General features: G+C 53.6%; 1 protein-coding gene across 1 annotated transcript in view; it reads right to left on the reverse strand.

Moving 5' to 3' along the window:
- The window catches only part of PSD (pleckstrin and Sec7 domain containing), a 43,222-nt gene that overhangs the window by 11,722 nt on the left and 6,734 nt on the right, over nucleotides 1-24,766 (reverse strand). The window contains exons 2-10 of the mRNA XM_041415412.1: nucleotides 22,906-23,797; nucleotides 22,723-22,825; nucleotides 21,627-22,095; nucleotides 15,747-16,190; nucleotides 6,842-7,036; nucleotides 6,254-6,334; nucleotides 5,587-5,699; nucleotides 4,703-4,761; nucleotides 4,065-4,154 (exon numbers count right to left, since the gene is read on the reverse strand). Of these exons, the coding sequence (XP_041271346.1) occupies nucleotides 4,065-4,154; nucleotides 4,703-4,761; nucleotides 5,587-5,699; nucleotides 6,254-6,334; nucleotides 6,842-7,036; nucleotides 15,747-16,190; nucleotides 21,627-22,095; nucleotides 22,723-22,825; nucleotides 22,906-23,673 (2,322 nt within the window). The 5' untranslated portion in view covers nucleotides 23,674-23,797. The remainder of the gene's footprint in view (nucleotides 1-4,064; nucleotides 4,155-4,702; nucleotides 4,762-5,586; nucleotides 5,700-6,253; nucleotides 6,335-6,841; nucleotides 7,037-15,746; nucleotides 16,191-21,626; nucleotides 22,096-22,722; nucleotides 22,826-22,905; nucleotides 23,798-24,766) is intronic.

Below are 24,766 nucleotides of genomic sequence, written 5' to 3' on the forward strand. Positions count from 1 at the left end.
AGGCGGGGCTGCCCCGCCCCGCCCGCCGCAGCCAATGGCGGCGCCCGGCCGCGCTGAGGGGCCGGCGGTGGGCATCCCACCGGGGGGACAGCACCCCTGCCCGTGATGCCGCACGAGTTGCCCGAGCTGCCTCCGGTGCACCGCCTGGCCGTCCCTGCCTCCTTTCCGCGGAGAGTGGGAGCAGGTGGCTGTGCCTTCCTGGGGGCGCCGCGGTGGTGACAGCTCCCGAGTTCCAGGGGCCAGGTGGCACCTCCACTCGGTTCCAGCTGGGCAGGCTTCAGAGCTGCTGCTGCAGCTCGGCCCACACCAGGGACCTACAAAACCTTTAGGAGATGGGCCCAGTGGAGATGTGCTCAGACTTTCCACCTACAGTGCCCACCCCACACTTAAGCCTCTTGCCTGTCCCTCCCAGGTCAGGCCAGAAACAGCAGCAGCTACAGTCACCCGGCTGGTTATGGGCAGGACAAAGACGCTTCAGGCAGTTAGGCAGTTGCTCCTATGAAGAAGCAAAGAGCTGGGCATCCTTGCAGAAAGCACAAGGATCGATACGTAATTTAGTTAGGCTTGAATGAGCAGGAGATGCAGCCAGTGGAGAGGGGGAAATTTTCCACTCTGTCCTACCTGTTTGGCATAGTGATCATTTGACACAACTTGTGAGGGAGGGGGCATGGATGTCTGGCACATCAGATATACTGGGCTGCCCCTGAAGCCCAGGGGAGCCATGGGAGACAGAGGCAGGACAGCCCATCGTTCCCAGGGGAAACAGGCAAAAAAAAAAATAGCCCAGGGGATTAGACTGAGCAAGCGTTCCTGTGATTATAGCTCAGAGGTGGGAGCCAGGGCTTTCTTCCCACATTGCTAATCACTTACCCAGCACTCTGAGCGTCTGAGCCCTGCTGTTGTGCCTCCAAGCTGGAAGGTGGGGGCCCATCCTACCTTCCTCCCCCGAGGACCCGACTGCATTGTCAGGCTTAATTCATTAACATCTGTGACGTGCTCTGGGCTCCTCGGCTGGCAGGCAGCACAGATTTGGCTCACTCCTGCAATCGCTAAGCAGTGCTGGTGAGAAATGGGGCCCAATTTGGCCCTACTGTTGTTTCTGCCAGTCAGTGAAGCACAAGGTTAAGCTAAAAGAGTAAAGAAGATGGGGACGAGCTAAGGCTCCACAAAGTGATCAATCACATAAAGGTCAAATCCACATCTGAAATGTAACAGACAATCAGCAATGGTGAGTGAAATCCCAGGGGGCCTGGGCTGGAATCACACTGTCAAGAGAAAAGCAACATCTCAAAAGCTAACCAAAATAGCAGCAGCTCCAGGATGTCCTGCTTCCACCTCCTCCCTTGTTGCATGGGCAGCTGCTGTCATATGGCCACAGGAGTTCAGGCCCAAGCCTACAGATGTGGGCAACTTTGGGCACAGCATTATATGGGTTCTTATATCCCTGGCATGGCTCCATGCCTGCTCAGGGGGACATCTCAGCTGGAGAGCTGGGCAGCCCTGCCTGCAGAGTATAGTTCTCCAGGGGAGCTTTCAGAGACAAAGGGTTTCCAGCAGCACTGCTGGTAAGGCAGCACTGCCTTAGTTCCAGCAGCAGTGTTGTGCAGGGCATAGTGAGGCACTGGCAGTGAGGGGGATGTGATGCTCAGCTGTGAAAGCTCTTCAAATGTTTTCATTGCTTCTGCATAAAAATGGGACTGTTTACACGTATTATCTAGTAGCAGATAAAGTTCTTAGTCTGACTCAAGCTGCCACATGCTCTCAGGCATCATGCTGCGTTTATCTTGGGACTCCCTGCAGCCAGAGATGGGGGAAGTGCTCTGGCTCCCTGTGGATCTATTCCTGAGGCTGTCCTCAGAGTCACAAGGGATGGTGGCCTTGTGCCCCTGCAGTCACCATTCCTGCCCTGCTGCCCCAGTTCCCTGGTAGTGAGTGCTTTGGGTGGGAGCCACCTCCAGACCTCCAGCTCTGAAGTCCATGGGGTAGCAGCCTGTGCTATCTAACCAGGCAGGCTTGGAAGAGCCTCAGGACCTTTCTTCTGTGGTGCTGGAGCTGCCCAAGACCCGGCCTACAGGTTTGGGAAGCTCCTGTGAAGCCTGCCTTCCCCTCCCCTTACCCTTAGGAAACGCATTTGCTCCTGGAATGCTAAAATTAGCCAGCCAGCTGTGCGGCACGCTTGCACAGGAGCCTCAGTCCCCAGGCACAGCCCGTCAGCCAGGTCTGCCAAGGAGGAAGCATCCTGCTCGGGGTAACAGGGCTAATGCAGGCTGACACAGCAGCAGGAGAGCCTTTCCCCCTTTGCCTGCCTCTGAGCCTGTGCAGGGACCACAAGGCATCAAGGAGGCAAAAGCAGTGGGCAGAAGGGAAAGAGTGTTTTCTCTGGATGAGCTGGCTAAGGCTGCCCAAGATCCCCTTGCCAGTTCTCCCAGCACTTTCCCCATCTCACCTGCCCCAGAAACCTACTCCCCCTTGCACGGGCAGGGGGTTTCAAAAGCGGAGCAGTGCTTCAGGTGCTTCAGAAGAGCTGCCGCCTGCCCTGGCTGAGGCTCCTCACACTGTCTTTCACTCCCCCTCCCCAGCACGGCTCCTGTACAGAGGCGGCTGAAGCGGCGGTGGGAAGCACCGCAGCTGCAGAGGGAACAGGCCATTTTTAGCAGAGCAGCCTCCCAGCTGCTGGGCTGCCGGCAGAGCTGTGCAGGGCCGTGCTGCAGCACGGCAGCCTTCCTCCACTTCCCTACACCCAGCAAAGGTCTTGGCCACTGCTCATGAGAGAAAGCCTGTAGCTTCATGGCACTTCCTTGCTGCCCTATTTCCCTCTGTCTGGGATGTGATGTGGTAACTTCATCTCATGTGTTTCAGCTGCTGGTTTTCTGAGGGGCTGAGCTTAATAGGGCAATGCCCTCAAGTGTGGGCACCCAAATATGGGGCAATGAGGGATGCAAAGGGGGCACACCAAGAAGTCTGTGGAGCTCAGATACTCCAAAGTGTAGCAGCACTGAAGGGCCAGGGTTCACATTTCATAGGTTTCCATCCATTTTGTGTGCTTAAAGCCTTTTCTGGCACTGGGTTTAAAATTAGAGGAGAATTTTTCCTGAGTAACTCCTTTTACTGGCAAAGTGTGGGCTGAGAGGGAGGACAGCCCTATTGAGAGCTGCTGGTAACCCCTTAATGATGGGGTGAGCGACACAACCAGGAATAGACCCACAAAGGCTGAAAAGGGAGCTCAGCTTTTCATCCTCTGTTGCCTTTTTTCATCAACCACCTCCCCCCCGTTGTGGCTCCAGCACCCTGTGGGAACCCATCTTCCACATCACAAGTATTTGCCAACTGCAGCGCTTCACCAACAGCAGCAGTTTCTGCCTGGCAGATCCCATGGGAGCTAAGCCTATTCCCAGGGGCTGAGACAGGGAGACAGCAGCTCAGAAAATCCTCCTGGGAGCAGGCAATGCCAGAGAAGCGCAGCAGTCCAAGGCCAGAGGTGCTTGCTGAACACTGCTCTCCCTGACCAAGCCCCTCTAGGAAATGGGTCAGGCAGGGAGAAGGCAGCAGTCCCCCAGTCCCACCAGTGTGGCGAGTTCCCATCTCCGAGGTTTTAACATCCAGCCCACTCTCCCCATCGCGGTGCCTTGCCTACATCACCTCTGCCACCAGAGATGGCTCCAGTCCCAGGGCCTGCCCAAAGTTTTGGGTCCCAGGGCTTCAGGGAGTCAGAAAGGGTTGAGTACCACAGGACTGATGCCAGGAAGCCTCTGGCTGCAGCTGGGCAAACCAGCCCTAGTAAGATGCCCCATGTGTGCTCCCTTGCCTGCAATACAGGCACAGCAGGAGCAATGAGGGAATCAGAACCTCAGGCAAAGCTCCAGTGTCCTGCTGGGGGAAAGGAGCAGCCCGTGTTCCCCTCAGCAAAGCAGGAGCACAACTGCAGGTTCAGGGATCATCACTGTTCTTGCATGTAAATGCATCTTGCATTCATAGCATCTCAGGTAGCCCTACATGTGATCCAGCCCAAAGCTCTCACTTCTTCTCCTGCTGCTTGGCCAGCCATGGAGAACAACCAAATTTACCTTGAGCAGCTCCTTGGGGAAATCAGTGCCTCCATTGAGTCCCTCCAAGTTGCCAATGAAGTCGGAACAGGACATTCTCTTCCCAATGTTCTGGGGGAGTCGGGGGAGAGAAACATCAGGATTACCTTTGGGACAGAGGTCATTGCTGGCTGAAGCAGGTCTCATAGCCCAGGAACAAACACCCCATCTCTGCAGAGGGGTGAGGGACCAGCCAGGTCTTTGGAAGGCTGCTTGCAGGTATGGGGAAGCTGCTGGCTTTGCAGAGACTCCAGGAGTTTTAAATAGCCTCCTTTTTCAAAATTGTGTGCTCCCTGCTCCCAAAGGCAGCTGGTTTTGGAGTCTCATTCCCACCTTCTTTTCCTGTTCAGTTTTCTTTTCTGTCCTCGTTCCACCTCTCAATCTTTCAGCTCAGCAAGTCTCCTTCAAAGCCCCGCTGCATCCTTCCTTATCCCCTCCTCTAATTTAGCCTTTCTCGCCTCTCCTCACCAAACACATTAGGAGTGACAAGCTCTTATAGGTCCAGGGTCCCATGCCTCCTGCTTGTGTGGCACCATCCTCACCCTTCCCTGAGCACCTACACTTTCAGGGTGGTGAGGTCAGACAGGGGACAGACTGGAATGGTGGCAGTGGTAACTTACATGTCCATGCAGATCTGTGTTTAGCAGCATCAGGGCGCACGTGAGGGTGTGGGTTCCATCTGCAGCACAAGCACAGGACAGGAATTAGAGTTCCCAGCCCAGCCCTGCAGCTGGTGCTCCAGTGCCTCAGCATCTTAAGAAGCCTATGGGATATCTGAGCCTCCAAGACAGCGCTGAGCCCCCTCCTCCCACCCTGGACACAAGGGGACACAGCAGTCACTGCAGTGCTGACAGCCTGCAGGTAAGTAGGTAGGAGGCCACTGGTTCCAAACCTGAGCATACAAATTCCCTTCCAAGCCTGCTGCCCCTATAGCCAGGCAGTGATGCTGCTGCTAAACCTGCAGAGCCCCTAGCATGGCAAGGTAGGAGCAACACAGCCTCTGCCAGCCAGGCAGCCCAAACCTCACCAGTGCCAGAGCCAGCCCAGGACAGACCCAGAAGCAGACCCATTCTGTGTGAATGCACACAGAAGTGGTGTGAAAACATGAAATAGTACAAAGCGAGTGTCTGTGCTCCTGAAATGCCAGGAGCACACAAGTTTCCTCACTTAGATACTCCCTGAGCTGAGGGTCTGAGAGCTGGGGTCTGTTTGGTAAGGAGTGTGCTAAGTGTGTCTCTTGTGCTAATCTGCTCAAGGTCAAAGTTAAGAATGGGTTGAGCCCTAATTATGCATCATCCAACCAGACCAGGCTTAAAAAAAAAAAATAAAAAATCTAAGGCATCTGTCATTTGAGGGAAATGACATACTGGGGCTGTCTTCTAAGGCATCAGTATAGGCTTTCTGCCTGCTCTCTAGTTTCAGTTTGAGCACATTCACTGAGCTGACAACACACATGCACACACACACACACATACACTCCCCACAGACATGCACAGTTTCTTACCTTCTGAAGAGATGGCATTGGGATTACACTCGTAGTAGCGCTGGGAAAAATGAGCCAGCACTCGCTCTCGCTCTTGTGTCTCTCCCATCAAGGCCAGCTCTTTTAGAAAGGACCTGAAAAAGGAGCAGCAGGATTGTTCATGAAGCCCACTGCAGTTTCTTCAACTCACCCTGTGCAGGAATGGAGCTGTGCTTTTGGCTTTTGAGACCTTCCTGTGTGCTGGATGAAGCCCTGTTTTGCACAACCTTCCCTCCCTCCAAACGCATTGTGGGACTCTCCTCCAAGTCCACAGCACCATATCCTGCTGGTACATCGCAGAGACCTACAACCAGTCCCAGGAGCTACACTGGGAAAGGAGGCAGGTGTAACAACAGAAGGATTTGAGTTCAAGGCCTGGAAAGTCAGGCCTAGGTGAACCGAACTGTCATTCAACTGTACTGACCATTGCGTTAAGACCAGGAGTGTTTTTTCTTGGTTGCATGGCTGAAAGACCATCTTGGAAATCACCCTTTCCTATTTAAGAGGTAAGAGGATCTCTAGGTGGCAGTCATGGGGTCTGCTTGCTCCTGCAGATCTCTGTGTGGTTGCAGAACTGCAGAGGGCACAGTCTGTTGGGACCCCACTCTGGTGGCCACCACACACATACATATACACACACAGTTCTGACCTGAGAGCCTGATCCAGACTCATCCCTGTGAACACGAAGAACTTCAGATATTCCCCTGCCACCATCCTGCTGAACTCATTGCTGAAATAGAAAAGGGGGAGTGTGAGAATGGAATTGACCAGGCTGTTGGGACAGCCAAAGGCACACAAGGGTTGGGTGGATTCCAGGAGGCTGGGAGCTCCCCAGGGTTGCAAGAAGCATGCCAAGGACAGAGACATCCCATACTCCCATGAAACTCAGAGAAGTCACCCACAAATTCACTGGGAATACTGGGCATGTAAGAGAAAATGGAGAAGCTATAGAGGGAAGGGTCCACAAGAGGTCAGCTAGCCATCCCCATGCCCCAACACCTTACTGAAGCATCCAAGATGCAGTCATGGTAGGAAGGTATGAAAATCTGGATGTCTCCTAGGTTTTAAGACCTTTAGAGGGAACACCTGGTGCAAATGCACCAGTGGTGAGGAGTGGGTTTTTGGTCCTGCCAGCAGTTCCTTGCCAGCCTGGTGCCCCACAAGGGCAGCAGCTGCAGGTGCACTGCAAGTGAGCTCCTTGCAGAATGGAACATTCCCTCCAAATACCCACACGTACTTCTTTCCCAGGTGGCGAGCCACATCTGCTTTTTTAAAGCCATCCAGGTTGTAGAGCCTCTTGGCCAGGCGTTTGGCAGCCTCCAGGTCAGCCTTGTGTCCATTGGAAAGGGTGTCCGTGCTGCCCAGGGCCAGCTGCTCCACACTGTCCATCTCTGACTCTGAGTCTGAAACCAGCTGGCTCTGGGGGCGGTCGCTGCAATGGGAAGGGACACTCCACGTTAGCCTGCCTGCAGATCCCCTCCTTGTTCAGCTTCTCAGGAAATGCATGTTCCCCACCCTGCTTTGGAGACTAGCTACTCACTGCTGGGACCCAGGATGAACTGCACTGCTCAGAGACACCCTAAGGTCAGCTAAGGGAGCTAAGGGAAGGTGTAGGAATGCAGGTTTGGGAGGAGGGGTGAGGTGATGGGACAGCACCAGTGACTGACTGGACCAAGGCACTCAAACAACATTCATACTGGATGTGGAAGGAAAGGACAACTACTCCAAAGTCCCCCACTTTGAACCTGTGAAACTGTACGTGTGGGCTTAGGCTCTCCCAAGTTCAGCTGCAGAGACTTGGAGCAGAAACATGTGCAACATCACATGCTGTCCTACAGCTCTGTACTCATTTTTTAATCTGGACAAACTCCTCGTGCTGCTCTCAAGTGCAGTTTCTATCCAAGACAAGACAACTCCTATTCCTTCATTCACCTTTGCCCACCCACTGATTTCAAAGCACTACACAGATGGCAGAGATGAGGCAGAGAACATGAGGAGGAAGGAAAACCCACCCTGGCCTCCCAGCTCGCAGTGGAGTGCAGTCTTCTCCAGGCTGCCCATCAGCTCTCAGCCCACCACGCCTTAAATGGCCATGTTAGGAGACACTCTTGGCTTGGCCCCCAAAGCAATCTGACTCAGCTGCGCAGAAGTTATCCCAACCAAAAGCTGGTTGAATCTAATCAACAACAAATGTTAAGCAACTCTGACCTCGCCCAAATTTTCTGGCAGCACTTACAATGTTCCAGTCTGATTTATTTTTAAAAGTCTCTAATTGAGTTTTAAGAGGCCTGCTCTCCTGAGCCAATTACCCAGGACAATCTCCTTGAGGCTTGCTTTTTTCAAGGATGAGCCTCCTCCTGCTCAGCCCTGCCTGTCCCAGGGGAGCCCTGCACAACACTGGCAGGCTGCCTCACGCCTCAGGGGCTCTCAGGTGCCATCCTCTCCACCTTCCTGTCACCCCCAGCCAGCATGCAGCAGGAGAAGCTGCTCTGCACTCAAACCTGTGGGTCAGACACTTCCATGGTGCAAGTCCTTGGAGAGATGTGCTTTGCTCAGACCAGTGCTGAACTCAGTGGTACCAGGGGGTGATTGTGGTAAGACCTGGATGGGTGGCCAAGGCAGATACGTGCCCACCTGGCTCCAGTCCTCCCCAGGGAGACTATCCATCACTCCAATGCACCCTGGTGGAAGCAGCCACAAGAGTGGTCACAAGGTCACCCTGAGCTCACCAGATCTGACTCCACCAGCCCTGGGGAGCTGGACAGGCAGCTTCCAGCATCACAGTCTGCACCACGAGTACACCCCATACTGTAGGCAAATCTCCCACCTGCCTAAAAGCTCATCTCCTCCCAAAACAGCCACATCCAAAGGCGCTGCTGGCATGGGCCCTGGTGCCTGACTGTGCCTTCACTGTCTGGCACGGTCACAGCTGCTCTGAGGGGTGCCTGACAGCAGAACAGGCTGGCTGCTGCTGGGCCAGTGCTGGGCACACACCTGGGCCCCACTTCAGCTCCTTGTGTGGCAGCAGTCACTGTGACCTCAGCCAAGGACAGAGGTCACAGCTCTTTGATTGCCAGAGGCAGAGGACATTAATCCATCCCAGCAGCTGGCACCTGCTAGCCATGCCTTGTGGTGACTGTGTTTTTTTGCTAAAATCTTTATCTGTTATCACAAGGGCACAGGCACTGTTCCCTTTGCTGCTCAGCAGTCCCAAGGGTGCTTTTCCAGCCACAGTCTGAGCTACAAAATGCAAAGCCACCCTCTAACACTCTCCATGGTCCAACTACATCCCCAGAGCAAGCTTCTGCTCAGTCACCCTCTCAAAATATTTTAATTCTTCCCTGCACCATCCCTAACACTCCTGATATATTTCTGGATCTCATCTATCCTGCCTGAGAGGTTGTCCTCCTTCACATGGCCAGTTTCTGGAGCATCCAGGGACAAACCTAGAGCTCCAAATCTCCCCCTGTGACCTCTCTTCCTAATCTATGGTCCTCAGCTTTGTACTTAGTGCTGAGCACCCAGGTATGGGGCCACTTAAAAAATCTCTCTTGTCCTTCAATACCTGTATCTTCCTGGAGGGTCCCAACCTGTGACTACAATCCCTGCCTTGCTTCTTGCAATGGGCATGCAGGGATCTCAAACCTTGAGTCCCAAAGTAGCTCTACCAGTGGAATTTGCTGCTCCCTCACTCACCAAGTTCCAGCACTGATTTGGTGTTTTACAGCACAGCATAACCTTGCTCTCAGGATGAGGCACTATTCAACCATGCCGTAAAATGGGGTTTTTTCTAGCACTCAAGACACTCTCATGCAGTTAAATATGGCCAGTCAGCCTCTGTGGGCTCAGTATGCCTCCTTTGTGGTACCTGTCTGCCACCACTCAAAGCCACAATTGGCTTGGAGAACATGCAGCTTAAAGACAGAAAAACAAGAGCCCAATTCTCAAGCAAACAGAGAGCAGAGCAAGAGACATGTCCACGTCTGAGGTAATTGAGGTTATGCTAATTTCCTCGCCAATGAGCTAATTGCAGGTTTCAGGGTAAGGCTTTTTTGGTGTGTTTAGCAAAGTGACATTTTAGTTTGGCTTGAAGAAACACTGAGATAATATTTTTTACATTAAATACACACTTAAGGAATAAAGATCAAATTTGATATTGTGCAAGTATCCTCAGTGTACATGAAATAAGTAACTCCTGAACAGACACAGTGTGAGTGATAGCTCATCCCTCTCCCTGCTGTCACCACTCACGTCATTGGGAGCACAGGTCCCCCTGTCACCTCAGAGGTGTTTCCTAGAGCCTGGAGTGCTGCAGTGAGGCACATCTGGGGGTCTCTGCAAGGAGGGCATGTCATCCAGCACAGGGCTCAGGGCTCACCCTGTGACAGAGGCTCTTCACTGACCACTTCCCACCCCAGCTCAGCAGAAGGACTTGTGCTCCCTGCCTTGGAAAGCTGCTGCAGAATCATGGTCCTGATCAGGGCCACCGTACCAAACACACTGCTTCTTCTAGGTCAGATGGTTCTCCAGGGCCCAAATGTTCCTTCTCTGGGCCAAACACTCATTTCCTGGAGCTGGATCATCTGCTCCCAATATTCCTCCTCTAGCCAACTGCCCGGAGCCCAGAAGCAGAGACCACAGCACCTTCCCTGGCTGCAATGCAGAGTGTCACTGCAGAAGTCCTGGCATCCTCTGCACCTTGCCACCAACAACCAAGCTTATTTGGCACCATGTTCACTTGGTTTTTCAGCAACCAGGAGCAAATATTCTCTCTGGGATGTGGAGCAGCAAGAAGGCACTAGTTCTGCAAAGCCAGGCCCAAGGGGCTGACCTCCACCTCCCAGATGCCAGCTGGGGCACATCTGCGTGGTGGGATCCCTCCTGCAGCAACAACCTGTTCCTCAGGAGCTGGGGTGTGCTCAGCTGAGCTCCTGGGCTGTCCAGGTCCATCCTGACACAGCTCCAGGCAAGACACCTGCTGCAATAAACTCCAGACCTTTAAACACAATTCAAGTACCTCTTGCTCGCCACATGAAGCTGGTTTCATCCTAAACCATAGTAAGGAGCCTGGTGCAAATCCACAAGGAACAGGTCATGGGGCAAAATAGCACTCCCCTCAATGCTGGAAGGCCCATGTGCATAGCTAGATTGCCTCTGCCAAGCAAACCAAGCCTGCTTAATGTTGCTGCTAAGAATGTACCAGACCGGATCTTTGGCTGAGCTAAATAAACGCAGCTCCCTCCATCGGTCTCAGTGGAACGACTTTGATTTATGACAGCAAAAATCTGGGCCAGTTCATTCCTCACAGAATTGAAGTTAGGGCTGGGAGGACACTTGAAGGTCAGCTAGACCAGCCTCCAACCACAGGCACGGCTGGTTGTGCTTTCTGGCAGCTTTGGAGTCCAATAGTCACCCAGCCACAGCAGCACCCAGCAGCGTTACTGCTGACAGATCCAGATAGGACTGAACTTTGGGCAGCTGTGCCCCTCCCCAGTCCTGTTTCTCTGCAGACTTCCAGAACCTCCCCTGCAGCACCAGCAATCTCTGGAGATGTCTATTTGTCCTCCATCACCCCATCCCACCAGCTCTTCTTGTGAGGGACACAACTGCTCCTGTAGAGGACAGGGACTGACACTAAAATCCCACCAAACAATTTCTGGTGCCAGCCGAGAGCCTTAAATATCCAGTTACTCACCTGCTGGATGAAGGGTGGTCTTCTCCTTCAAAGACAGAGATGCCATAGAGTCAGCACAGGAAAACCTGGGTGTCTTGGACCCTTGGGCCAAGGCCAGCCTAGGAGCTCTGAGTCAGATCTGAGAGCTGGAATTAATGCCTGATACATGGGGCTGCATCCCACAGGTATGTGCTGCTGCTCATACCTCTGCAGGCAGACCTGCCATCCCTGGGATCCACTGCCATTTATGTCGTGGTGGGCTGATGTGTTCTATGTCCTGGCTTCTACTGCTCTTCATGGCTTGACATGGCTTGCATAGGGGAAAATTCCCCCCAGGCTTGTCCTTTATTTCTTGCTGTGCCAACGCCTGTGGGGAGACCTCTTCATCCTGCGCCTTATCTCCCTACTGTGCTGTCACCCCAGCCAACCCATACCTCCCTTACCCTATCTTCATCCTTTCGTCAAGGTCCACCTTCCTCTGCTCAGCTCTCAGCCTCAATCTCCTGCATCACAGCCCGAATCCACCCCACGGGGCCCCAAACTGGGCACAGCCTTCACGGCATCCTCACCAGTTTGCCCAGTGCTACCTGGGAGCTCAGGTCAGCTGAGACCTGCGCTGGCCCTGGGAGGGGAGGGGCAGCGGCTCCCCGACGGCCGCAGTAACAAAAGGAGCCTTATAAAGAAAGGCAGCGGAGCTGGCTGGCCGGCCCATGCTCCAGCACACGCCAGCAGCCGCGCTCCGGCGGGGACGCAGCTCCGGCTGCCGGCGCATCCTCCGCCCGGGGCGGCTGCCAGCCCCACGGGCTCCCCGCTCCTCCCACACAGCCGCAGCTGCAGGGCTGAGCTCTCCCTCTAGCGAGGCTCCAGGCGTGCTGCCCTCGCCGTGCTGTCTGGCCATTTTCACCTACCGTTTGCAGCCCCACCTTTGATGTTGCCTCTCCCGCCTACCCTCCTTTCTGTCCCACCGCAGGCAAGCCCCGATGAGGTTCCAGCAGAACTGACTCGATCGGGGTGCGAGCCACGTCTCTTCCCTCCGCGGAAAAACCTCAGGGACCGGCACGACTGTGCCCGAGGCCAAGGCTGGCTCCAGAAGAGTGGGATTGCAGGGAAGCTGGGCAGCTGGGTTTCAGGGGTCTTGCAGCCCCAGAGAGATGCAGGTTCCCCATTTACATTCCTCCAGCTGATGCCCCACAGCCCACAGTGCCTACCTGTATAGGACTGGGCCAGCCAAGTGACCCTCTGGACACCTGCTTGCACCAGCAGCTTGGCCAAATCCTGCAATTTGGACCTGCAGTTGCAGAAGTCTGGCTGTTGTCACTGAAGTAATCTCCCTGTAATCTCCCAGGGCTGCCCGAGCTCCTGCCCCACCATCTTGCCAGCACTGCATCCGTCCCTGGCTGGCTTCCCTGGGTCCGAAGGACTCCCTAGCCCTGGGGAGCTCTGCCTCCACATATGCTCTGCAGAGATCTGTCACAGCCACAGGGACAACCTACTTTAACTGCAGCTCTCTGCCCAGTGACAGCAAGGGACCTGCACACTTTCACCTCCTGCCCAAATCGGGTGGTAACCTACTCACAGAGCCTATGCTGGAGATGTCACTGTTGGGTGCCCTGCTGTGGGAAGGGCAGGGAGGGAGTTCAGACTCTGCTCCATCACTTTCAATTAAGTCTGCTGGAATAGGTGCAGGCATCCCAGGGGAGGCCTTTGTATGTCTGCACTTAGACATACTTCCCACATACAAGGTCAAGATAAAAACATGGTCTTAACTATTATGTGCTGAGGTACACCAGAGCCTTGGTGTAAAGAACAAGGCTGCATGACCCAAGGCCAGTGGCTGTGGGGTTACCGTATGTCCCCAGCAATGCAGGGGCATCACTGGTTGTCCATTCCTGCCACTGAGGGAGGTGGGACGTCACAGGCTGCAAGGCTGTCTCTGACCTGGATCCCAGCCCCAACTATTGCAACAGTTAGCAGCAAAGTTTTCGGGGACACTAGGAGGACAGTCACAGGGCAGCACACGCAGGCCTAGACCCACTGGTGTTCATCAGCCCTGCAGCCTGGGGTCACCTCTGCCAACCCTGAGACTGACAGACAATGTAAAGCACAGTCTCCCACGCAGAGTCCCCCTGCCAGGGGTCCCCAGTCTACCGGTGCTGGTGGCAGTCAGCCTGTACTGCTTGTGACCATGGACAGTGGGGAATGCCGTGCTCTGGCCCTGCTGGCACAGGTGATGATGCACTATAGTGACTGCAGAGGTTCCTTAACCCCTTTCCTCACCAATTTCCATTGAATACCCCTTAGTGGGAGAATTACAAAGATAAGCTCTGCTTGATCAGATCAGCCCTGCCAGGCATCAGGATCTACTGGTTCCAGTTCTTGAGAACCTTTGTGTAATCAGCCCAGCCACTTCTTCCTTAAACTACAAGGGAATCTCCAGCTTCATGGTCAGCTCCATGAAGAGAGTCTAGAAAGTTGGTTGCACCAGTGATGGGGAAGAGGAAACTTCTTGGATCTCTCCCTTGCCAGAAACCCTGGCCTCCTGAGGACTGATCCTGCAGATGATGGGCTGTCTCAGACCCTGGTCCCACATGCCTTTGCTGCTTCCCAACCCAGTTCCTGCTCCCAGCCCCAGTCTCCACTCCTTTCCACTGCACCAGATGGCAGATTCCAACCACACCTGCCTCTCTGTCCCCTGTTGCCTGTAGGACTGTGAGGGGAGGCTCACTCCATGCTGGAGAGCAAAGAGCTGGACTGCTCCCTGCTGAGGGCCTGCAGCAGGGCCCTGCTCCTCCACACCTCCTTTCTCACTGTCTTTCCTGCAGTCTCTGCTCCAGGCCACCACTGGAGCCAGGGCAGCTGCTCATCTGCTGCAGGGCAGCATGGCAGATCAGAACAGTCCAGGACGTGGGCAAGAAACAGGGTCTGAACTGGACAAAAAAAAGTGCTGTGCAGGGGCCTAGTGATAACCAAGGGAATAGTTTCTAAGCAGGGAAAGGCAGCTGCTTGGGACTGTGCAGAAGGTGAGGCTGGCAGTTATGGTGCTATGGGAAGCCCAGACCTTGGGGTCCCCAGGCCAGGGAGCACAGTGGGGACTGCAGCTGCATTTTCCCTGTGCTCCTCTGTCACCAAATCAGAGGTACTCCTGCCAAAAGAGGAGATGACAAGAGACTCAGCAAAGATCTAGGGCAGCTTGAGGGATACACAACATTCTTCCATGGCCTGTGTTGCAGGCCAGCACTGCTCTGAAACCTGAGCTAGGAGGGGAGAACAGCACCGCAGTGTCCTCGGCACTGCCAGCATGCTCTGTGCTCCACTGACTATAAACCAGTGAGGAATAATCTCTGTTAAGCCATCTCATTGCTGCTCCTGCTGCCAGCTGTGTCTCTGCACCCTGCATTTGGCTGTGCCCCTGCACTGCCGTGCTGTGGTACAATGGCATCCCATGGACAGTTAGTCAGATACTGTCCTTTTGGTTTCACCAGGGTGCTGTGTTTCAGTCTCTTGCCTTGGCACAGCAATAGGAAGCCAATTCTTCCTGCAGAGAGCACTGATCATGGCTGGATACTGTCACCCTTCCCTGCCATGTGCCTCCCATACATAACCAGTTTTACTGCACAAATTTTGTCAGGCCTCTGTGCTACCATGTCTCCAGCTTCAGTGTCCCAAAGGTAGGGAAGGCCTAACCCAGCTCCTCTCTGCCCCAAAAGGCCCTTGGACTGACTCAAGGGCCACAGAGCTGATGCAATACCTCACTCTCCTCTCTTGACTGCAGACACCAGAAAAGACACAGAGCTTAGATCTCCACATGGCCACCCCAAGCTGAGCCTACAGAGATGGCACAGACTGTGAGTAGAAGTGACATAGGTTTGATATGGAAAACACCAAAGCCTGGAAAGTGGATGAGGGTTTCAGGATGCTCATCCCTCCAACTTCTAACAAAAGGAAAAAAAAAGGCTGAGTAGGTTCAGGAAGCCAGAACAATAGGCACAAGACCATGGGGCTCCTGCCTTTAAGAAACAAGTGTCTGCAGTGCAGATGGCAAGGAACAAAGTGCACAGTATGGAAACATTGTCAAATTTCTACTGGTAGTCAACTTCAGACTGGCCTCTTCTCATACAATCACAGATACTGAACTGCTTTGCAATGAAAACCACCACAGGATTGAAGTTCCGGCATTCCCTGCTTGATTGGCTGAAGGAAACCTCACAATCCAGTACCTACAAAGCTGGCAAAGATGAAAAAGGAGTTGTGCTCCCATCAACACACCTACCACAATACCATGGTGATTACTGGCCTGATCAGCCACTGCCTAGAAAATCTAGCACATCTAGATTTTCTAGTCCTTCTAGTCCTGACCCTTCCCCAGCGACACAAGTTAGGCTCTGGCTGCAAACCAGAACTCATAGCATCAGATTCCACATCAAGCCTTAGTGGCCCAGCTGGACAGCAAGGAACTTTGGTCACTCACCTTGTGTTGGAGGCCAAGGGAGTGCCAAAGCTGTCCTCTGAGTGGCAAGGGCTGTGCCGAATGCCCTTCCTTCGTCTCCCCTGTTCCTCCTCCCTCTCTGTCCAGGGGGCATCTGTGGCTGAACTGGTCCCAGAGTCTGGCTCTAAGTGAGCCAGAGGAGCAAAGCTCTCCTCGATCACCTTGGCGCTGTCTCGGATTTTTCCCTGTATTTCTGGGGTGAGGGTTGGGAGGTCAAAAGTGAAAAAGGTCCCATGGGTACGGGCTGGGGAAGAAAGTATGTCAATGGAGTCCAGGCTGGTGTAAGATGTGCCTTTGGCTCGATGGGACTCCATGATGGTCTCAAAATGCTTGCTGAAAGAGTCCATGCCATCCTTGGAGAGGCTGTGCCCTAGAAGGAAGGGCACCGGAGACTTGAGCATACCCTGTGTGTCTCGGTCCATAATCCTAGAGGGAAAGAAAGTGAGAAGAACTGATCATTGAAGAGCAAGGGATCAAAACCCCAAAACAAAAGCCCACACACTGCTTCAGAAGGAAACTGAGAAGAGTAGAAATCTCTTCTGAACATCTGTAGACCACCAAGGAAATGCCTCGCCTGCCCAAGACCACGGGAAGCAGGACTGGGCTGGCCTCCCTCCAGACATATGCTTCTCCTTTAATACACCACAGACTTTTGTTCCTTTAGTGGCTCATCCTCATAAGAAGCTTATGAGATGGCTACTGCTCCCAATCACTTGACTTGAACTAAGATCCAATAAAGGGCTCAAGTACTAGAAGCAGGATGTGGTTCAGCTCCATTTCCAACCAAATCTGGAAGTGGCTGAATTTTTCATAAGCCTTCATGAACCTTCTATCACCAAGAAGGCTCCTTCTCAAGCTGCTCAGGACAGTATGGCACCTTCCTCCATGAACACTGCCCTGTGGTCACTGAGTACTGTGCTCAGAGCATGACCAACACTCACCTGCAAGGTCTGCTGGCTGTTTCCACAAGGTGATGTTGAGTCCCAGGAGACATGTGTGACTGAGCACACAGTGATAGGTTTCCCCAGACAGCACACAGGGAGCCTCACCCCCATCTCTGGGCTTGGGGATCTGAGCTCACCCATGCCCTGGAGGCCATGATTGGTCCTAGCTCATCATCTTGCCAGGGATCAGCCCCACAGAAAGGTCCAGCCTGTCTCCAGTGCTGGTCTGGGTCCTGCCCAACACAGAAGTTTCTAAACCCTGAAGCCCTGAGTGTTTTGTCCTGTAAATGAGGTGAAGTACAGCCTGCCCACCTACCTAAGCACGTGACAACACGGATGTTTCCAACCCAGGGAACATCAGTGCTTCAGCAGTACAAGCACAAACACAGCCCTAAAAGCCTACTTTACTCATAATCTGCTATCATTTTATTAAAGCAGCAGAAAAGCACTTCTTATGCCACTCTCTCCTCTGATTAAAGGAGAGGAACTGCTCCAGCCTGTCATAACATTTGTTATGAACAAACAGCTTCCTACAGAGGGCTCAGAAGATGCATTGCTATAACACACACCAAATTATTTTCATTCATTAGCCTTCACATGCCACTCAGTAATCTCACCCCAATTACTTCAGTAGGCCAAGAGCTGGCAGCTTGACTCCCCCAGAGTGCCAGCTGGTTTCAAGGGGAGTGCAGTGAAGCCAGACACAGGTAAGAAAGGCAGGGTGCAGGCTGATCTCACCCATCCACCAGTGTTTCCCTGGCTGTGCAGCACCATGTGATACTTCCAATTCCTGTAGGAGTCCCAGGAGCAGCCACTTCTGAAGTGGCTTTTGGTGAGGACAAGGCAGAAGAGACCTCTTTAATATCTGCAGATGTGCTTTACAGATGCAAATGTGCATTCTCCATCCTTCCTGCCCAGCCCCATGTGATTAAACCAAGCTAATGCTATTGATAATTTTGCACCTTGAATCCATGAGGAGGGCGAAAACTGTGCCAGGGAGGACAATACCAGCAGATTGGAAGGTATCTTGTTTCCAGGAGAGGTAGGCGGGCTCATTTTTGTGATCAAGTATATTGCCACCAAGCCACAGAAAAACCATGGCTGGTTTTGTCCATACCATACAAGCTCTGGAAAGAATGTTTTCACCCCAAAATATCAAGCACAAAGCCATTCAGTTCAAGAATGTAGCCACAGCAGCATGGGAGCAATATTGCCTGCTCAGACCCAGATGCTCCATTAGCCCCTACTGCACTGCCCAGCTCCTCCATGCTCTGCCCTGGTCCCCTAGAAAGCATCACTGCACTGAGACTAAGCCAGACAAACCCAGCTGAGAGGAGCAGAAGAGAGAAGGAGATGCAGAAGCTGTAATCAAGCATGTGTGCAAGGGAGACAGGCAGCAGGAAGCAAATAGGTTTCCAGCCTTGAGCTAGTGCAGGCGAGGCAGTGAGCCTTCCTTAGGAGAGGCCAGGCAGACGGGGAAGGGAAGGGGATCCAGGAGCCAACAGCGCCTCAGGCAGGGCTCTAGGCATGGGATCTGAGCAGCTGGGTTTCTGATGTATCTGATGGCTGATAGAGGGGAAGGGGCTCACCCCACTCTCCCGGCCTGCAGACACATGGTGCTGCAGAGGCATGCCATCCTCGGCAGGGGGGAAGAGGAGGAGAAAATCTCTCCTCTGGCCCTCAGTGGTTATAAGTCTCTGCTAAATGCTCCTGTGACCCTGCAGACCCCTGACTCAGCCACGCCCCACTCCTCCAGCTCCAGGCTGCTCCAGCCTGCACAGGCACATTGCTGTGTGAGGGTCCCAGCTCAGTTCAAGGAAAGTGAGACTGTTCAGCACTGTCCAGCAGCCCCTAGCTTTATTCCTCTCTCAACAAAGCTCTTGTACAGACCTGTCTCAGCAGCTCCTTGCAGTCCCCCCAGGCTCCTTTGCACTACTCCTGCAGCATGGCAGCAGCCTACTCTTAGTGTCCTCCCTCTGTCCCATGCTTAGGCACAGGTACTGACCACAGGCACTGCAGTGTCCCCGACTGTCCACACCCCCCTGCCACACCATGCCGTCATGCTGTCCCCTGCTCACCCACAAGAGCTGCAGGCACCTCCCCTGCTCATTGACAGGCCCCTGCCAGCATCACCCCGAGCTGTGCCTCTGTGGCCACTCTGGGCTCTCGTACAACACATCAGAGGCTTGATGCAGGTTAAGCACATGCTTAAGCATTTGATGAAATTGAGACCATAACCATTTTTCTAATCCCCAACAAGGCTTGCCCTGTGGCTATTTTCTTGCCAACAGGCAGCAAGCACAAATGCTCTGGAAAGGCTTCCCAAGCAGCATATCTAAGGGCTTTTCTAGGCAAGGCTTGCAGGGGGAAAAGGCATCACTGCCTCCCATCAGCCCTTTGTGCTCTCGGGGGAGCACAGCATTCCCTAGCAAAGCCTCTTCTCTCTTATCAGCCCAAGGCACCCATGTTGAGGGCCAAACCAGCTCCTATAGCTTAGCCAGCATGTCTGCTGACGCTCAGGGAGGAAGGGAATTGAGCCTGCTCTCACTGACAGGTCTCAGCTATCTTGCACTAATAGGAACAAAGACAGTAAAGGCTTAGACTAGTCATTACAGTCAGTAGACATAACTCTGAATATATTCAGGAAGAACATTTGCTGGAAGAACACATTTCTTCCATCGCTTTTTATGTCTTGTTTTTTTTTTTTTTTTTTTTTTTTTTTTTTTTTTTTTGCGGTTAGCATGCTCTCTTATTTTGGATGGTAAATCACAAAAGAAGATTCTGAATTTTGGCCAGAATATGAAGCACAAGGTAGTACCAAGCCAAAGGCCCCCTTGCAGAGGGTACTAAACCCTTAAGGCTAGATTTTCAAAGGGATGTATATGTCTAAAAGCTGAAAATCAGCATCAAAAAGCACTTCATTGGTTTTTTAGGGCTAGTCCTTCCCAGGAACCAGGATAGGCATGGGGTTCAGCAGCTCCTGCAGCAGCAGAATGATTCCAGGTCCAGGAAGCCAGGGTGGCTTCTTCATCCCCCCAACTTCACCCTTCCTGTGAGCAGGCAAAGCAGAAAGCTTGAAGAAGAAAACATCAATACTGGTGGCTGGTAAACAGGGATAAGGACTGCAGCTGCAGAGCTCAAAACACTGTGTAAGCAAAAACCCAGGGCTGTGATGCAGGGACTGAACAAGCTTGCAGTGTGAGCCTTGTGGTTTTCAAGACACTGTCTACAGGGTCTGCGCTTACCAGGGGAATATTCAGGGGGTTGCAGGGGAAAAAAACTACTGGTCTACAAAGAAGCCATGCCAAATGAACATGGCACCCCTGTATAATGCACATTGGTAACTGTACTGGGAGCACCATGGTTTTGGAGCAACACTGGTTCTTTAAGACCACATCCAAGCTTTCAGCACTGGCTGGGGAGCTACAGTAGGGTGTCTCAGAGGACAAAAAACCAACTCATAAAACTCACAGTGGCCTCAAAGATATTTGGAAACAAAATAACACTGCAAAAAACTGTTACAGCAAATTGAAGAACTTGCACTAAGTTTACACCTCACTCAAACATTCATTTGGAAAAAAAACCCCACACTACAAATGGCTTATTTTCAGCTTTTCTCTAGAACCCAAATTTTTGAGGACAGGGTCGCTGGCAGGTATTTGTCCCTTCCAATAGAGATGCAAGGGCTGGACAAACTGACAGGAGTTCAGCTCCCCTTGAAATGCACTCCCTCCTTGTTAGCTTAGCACTTTCATTCTTTTCCTTCCCAGTGCAGGGGCACTTCTGTATTAGTGTATTATTAATACATGTATTTCATTATTTTTAACTTCTGCTGACATCAAAACCTCCCTTTTCCTTCCACCTAAATGCTCCCCACCTACCTTCTGCACAGTTAGGTGAGTTCATGCTGCCACGTGGCATTCCAGGCATCACCCTAGTTTTGTGCTTCCCAGATGAGACCTGTCCCTACTGCTATGGAGCATTTGCTGATGATGCTGATCCTCCTCACCTCACTCAATTAACTCACTTGACAATACGCACATCAGAACATTCCTGCACAGGGCCTTTCCCCTTCAGGTGGCTGTCTCACACAGTGCTCTGGACCTGAAGTGATGATGCCCATCACTTCTCATGGTCAAACTACCACTCCAGCTGAAACTCCATGGGCAGAGTTTCATGCCACCAAGCCAAAATGCCATCTCCCATATGTGCTAATTGCCGGTGTCTGGCACGGGGCAGACAGCAGCCGGGAGCACACATGCTGCCCATGGGCAGGCAACTGAACGATAATCTTCGTGCCACCCACTCCATCAGCCTCCCAGCACAGGGTGTTTTGCCACACAGGTAAAAAATGACACAGAAGGCAACAAAATGCTTTTTTGATCCCAACGTATCCCCTACACTTTCCTGAAAATGGCAAATACTTAATGAGGCTGAGCAAATGGTCTGCTCCCGCTGCTGAAGCAGTCATCTGTGGGGAGAAGGACAGCCCAGCAGCACCTGGCAGCCCAGAGTAGCTCCAGGACACGACCTGTCCACTGGTGTTCTGACACTGTCACCCCAACACCTGGCAGGAGCATGGCAGGATGTAGTTGACCTGGCAGGACTCATGCTGGGAAGCCTCGGCTCAGCTGCGCTGCAGGCTCACCCCAGGTGAGTGAGGCCCGTGGCACAGTGCCCAGAGCTGGATCCCCTGTGCTGGCTCTTTCCATAGGGCAGTGAGGGCCCCTTCCCAGTCCTGCCCCAGCCCCAGCACCAATCCCTGTGGTGCGATCCAGGACCCCTTCTCACCCTCATGCACAGCTTGCATGTTGCTACTGGGATTTTGGCTCAGACACTTCAGCAGAGCTTGTTTTGGCATGCAGGGTACAATAATGAGAGTGACAGGAGCTTTTTGCCTTTGCACACGGAGCCTCACCTTTCCCTGTTTTCCTTCCTCATCGCCTCAAAGACCTCATCGTCCTCGTCCACGCCCCTGTCTTGCAGCCCATCCTTGGAGCAGCCGGTACCTGGAGCAGGTGGCTCCTCTGGTGTGCTGTTCCTCCTGCCTGGTGTACCCACAAAACTTGGGTTGCTCTCACTGTCCTTCTGGCTCTCAATTGCTGAATCCACCTCCTCCTTCTCGGCCAGGATATCATCGATGTTGGTTTCACGATAGCACCTCAGTGGCACAGTGTCCAGGTCTGTTTCAGAGTACTTCACTGTCCTCCTTATAATCCCAGTTTCACAGGAGCCAGGCTTCTGGCTGCCCAAAGGAGACACTTCTATCTCCACCTCCACATGGCTCAGGCTGTGCTCAGGTACCAGCCCCGGTGGCTCGGCTGGCAGTGGGGAGACAGACTTCTGGGGGAGTTCAGCCAGGGGAGCGGAGTCCGGGGCAGAGGAGCCTGCAAGGAAGGCCCAAGCATTCAGAGCTATGGGGAGCTGCAATGGGGAGCTCTGAGGAGCCGCTCCTGCAGCATCACAGACACACACACCCACACTCACACACACCCCTGAGAGTGTGGTCACACGTCATGGAATCATTAAGCTTGGAAAAGACCTCCAAGATGGTCAAATCCAACCTTTGACCAAACACCACCATGTCAACAAAGCCATAGCACTAAGTGCCATTCCAGTGGTTTCTTGAACACCTCCAGGAACAGTGACTCTACTGTGTTGAGGGACACAGGGGAACAGTGAAGAGGTGGCAGAAGGAGTGCAAGAGGCAGAGTCAGTGCTAGTGCATCTTCAGCCAGCCCTGAGACCCCATGTAAACCCAAAAGCTCTTCTGCAGAGGCAGCCAGGGGCTCTTTGTCACCTCTTTTGCATGGCCACAGGGGACTTTGCAGGGAGGTTGGTACATGCATGATCTGACTCCAGGAGGCTGGCCAGTCTTGGGGGAATCTCAGGTCTTTGTTGGGCACTGAGAAAACTCAAGGGATGGGCAGGCAGTCCCAGGGTGAGTCCTTCCAACAATACAGACACAAAAGGAGGGGTGGGCCAACCTGGTGCATCCATCTGCTACTTCTTACCTGTCTTTGGGGTATCTGAGGAGCCGTAGAAGAATTCCCACTTGGCCTTGGCGATGCGCTGGGCATGGGCAGAGCTCTGCCGGGGATACAGCCCGGCGCTGCCCTGCAGAGAGGAGAGCAAGGAGTGGACAATGCATCCCCAGGGCAGAGCCCATGCCCAGCGCGGCAGACCCTGGTACCTACCTGATGTCGGGGCTCTGGCTTCAGGGGACTCCTGGCGAAGGTGGGGAACTCCTCTGGCAGTCCATTGGTTAGGGATCGGCAGAGGCAGCTGGTGTCGAGGGCACAGAACTCCTTCCCACAGGGACGTGTCCCCCCTGCAGTCCTGGCCCCGGCCAGAAGCGGGTCAGACGCGGAGGCCTCCAGCTTCAGCGTCTGCAGGAGCCGCTCCTGAGGCAGGGGCTGGGGCTGGAGGGATCCCACATCCCCACCGAGCTCCAGACTGCGGCTGAGGCTGTAGGGGCCATTCTCCCAGCGGAGATGGGGCGTTGTCGGGCAGCCCAGTGTCCGCACACTGGCTTTCTCAATGAAGCGGAAGGTGACCACAGAGCTGTGTCCCTCTGGGGCTGGCGGACTGCGGCTGCCCAGAGAAGCGACAGCTGGGCTGGGCCGGCCCCACCGTGGGGTGCAGGGGGCAGTCAGTCGCCCCGTGCCCGGGCAGCTCCCGCTGCCGAAGGGCGCTGCCTCAGCCGGCCTGCGGGCCAAGGAGCCAGTGCTGTTGTAGAGGCCGAGCGGGCAGCGGCGGGCATCGGGCGCCAGGCCCTTGCGCAGCAGGTGCAGGCGGCCGGCGTTGAGGTTGGGGCTGAGGCAGGGTGGGGGGCTGCACCGCCCAGCCTCGGGGCTTCCCCCAGCCAGCCAGGGCCTCCGGTTCACCCTGTGGGCAAAGGACGGGGGAGAGGCAGTGCAGCCCTCCTCGGGGTGGAAGCGGACAGGTGCCCCTGCTTGGGCCATCCTGCCAGAAGAGGGCACAGAGGTGTCAAGTCCGGAGCCCAGCAGGGTGGAACAGGCACAGCAAGGCGGGTTCCCAGCACCCCTGAAATGTCTGAGACAAGAGGCGATGCATCCTCAGGCAGCTCTGAAACAAGGGCAAGGAGCTGGTTAGGGAAGGGAAGGAACGGAAAAGAGTCTGGGGCCATGGGGAAGACAAGCCAAAGGCGCCCTGCCCTCATGGCAGAAGAAAGACATGCGCCAGGTGAGACAGGCTCCAGCAAGGTTCTTCAAGGGTATCACACCAGCACCATTGCAGGGATGCTGGCAGCCCTTTGCTTGGTCACCAGGCACCCAGAGTGTTTGCTTTCTCCCCACAGTGCCAGGATGCTCAGGCATATTCCCCACAGTCCCACATCCCAGACATTGCGAGAGAATGCACTGTAAAATGGATTTAATTCATTCTTATTTAGGCTGAATATATTTACTAGTCACAGCCTACAGCCTACTAAAGTAAGGGGGGGAAAAAGTATCTACTGTATTGCTGAGACATCCTCCAATTATACTTGCACAGGGAGTTTAATATGAGCAGCAAGGGCAAGGAGCCTCTGTCTTTGGAGGTCAGCCGGAGTTTAAACTGTGTCACACCAACACAAGTCGCAGCCACTACTGATGGCACAGACAGAGCTGTCAACACCAGTAGATTCAAAAAGCAGTGGTAACAGACCATGCCTGCCTGGGGGAACACAGCAAGCCTGCCCTGCACACAGCTCACTTGCCTGCCTGTCTCTGCCCAGAGACTGTATACCCAGACATGAGACCAGCCACCCCACAGCTGCATGTGGGTGGCTGCAGGGAAAGGCAGGACCTGGAGCCCCCATCAACCACACTGGCAGAGCTGCTGACATTTTTCTTTCTCCCAGTGGAGCTAAAACTTGTACTTATCCTTCCCTGAGTTTCTTCAAATTCCTAATGTGCAGAGAGATTCTGCCTTGGCTGCTTGTGCCTTCTGACAGATGCCAAGATACTGAGTCCTTCACTTTCATCATTTGAAAGTGAGAAACCATATGCCAGCTGCAAACAGAAAACATTATTTTCTTCTCCCTGTTTCTGAGAT

The sequence above is a fragment of the Onychostruthus taczanowskii genome, unplaced genomic scaffold (genome assembly GCF_017590055.1).
Source record: "Onychostruthus taczanowskii isolate IOZ18803 unplaced genomic scaffold, ASM1759005v1 scaffold5, whole genome shotgun sequence".
Taxonomy (NCBI): domain Eukaryota; kingdom Metazoa; phylum Chordata; class Aves; order Passeriformes; family Passeridae; genus Onychostruthus; species Onychostruthus taczanowskii.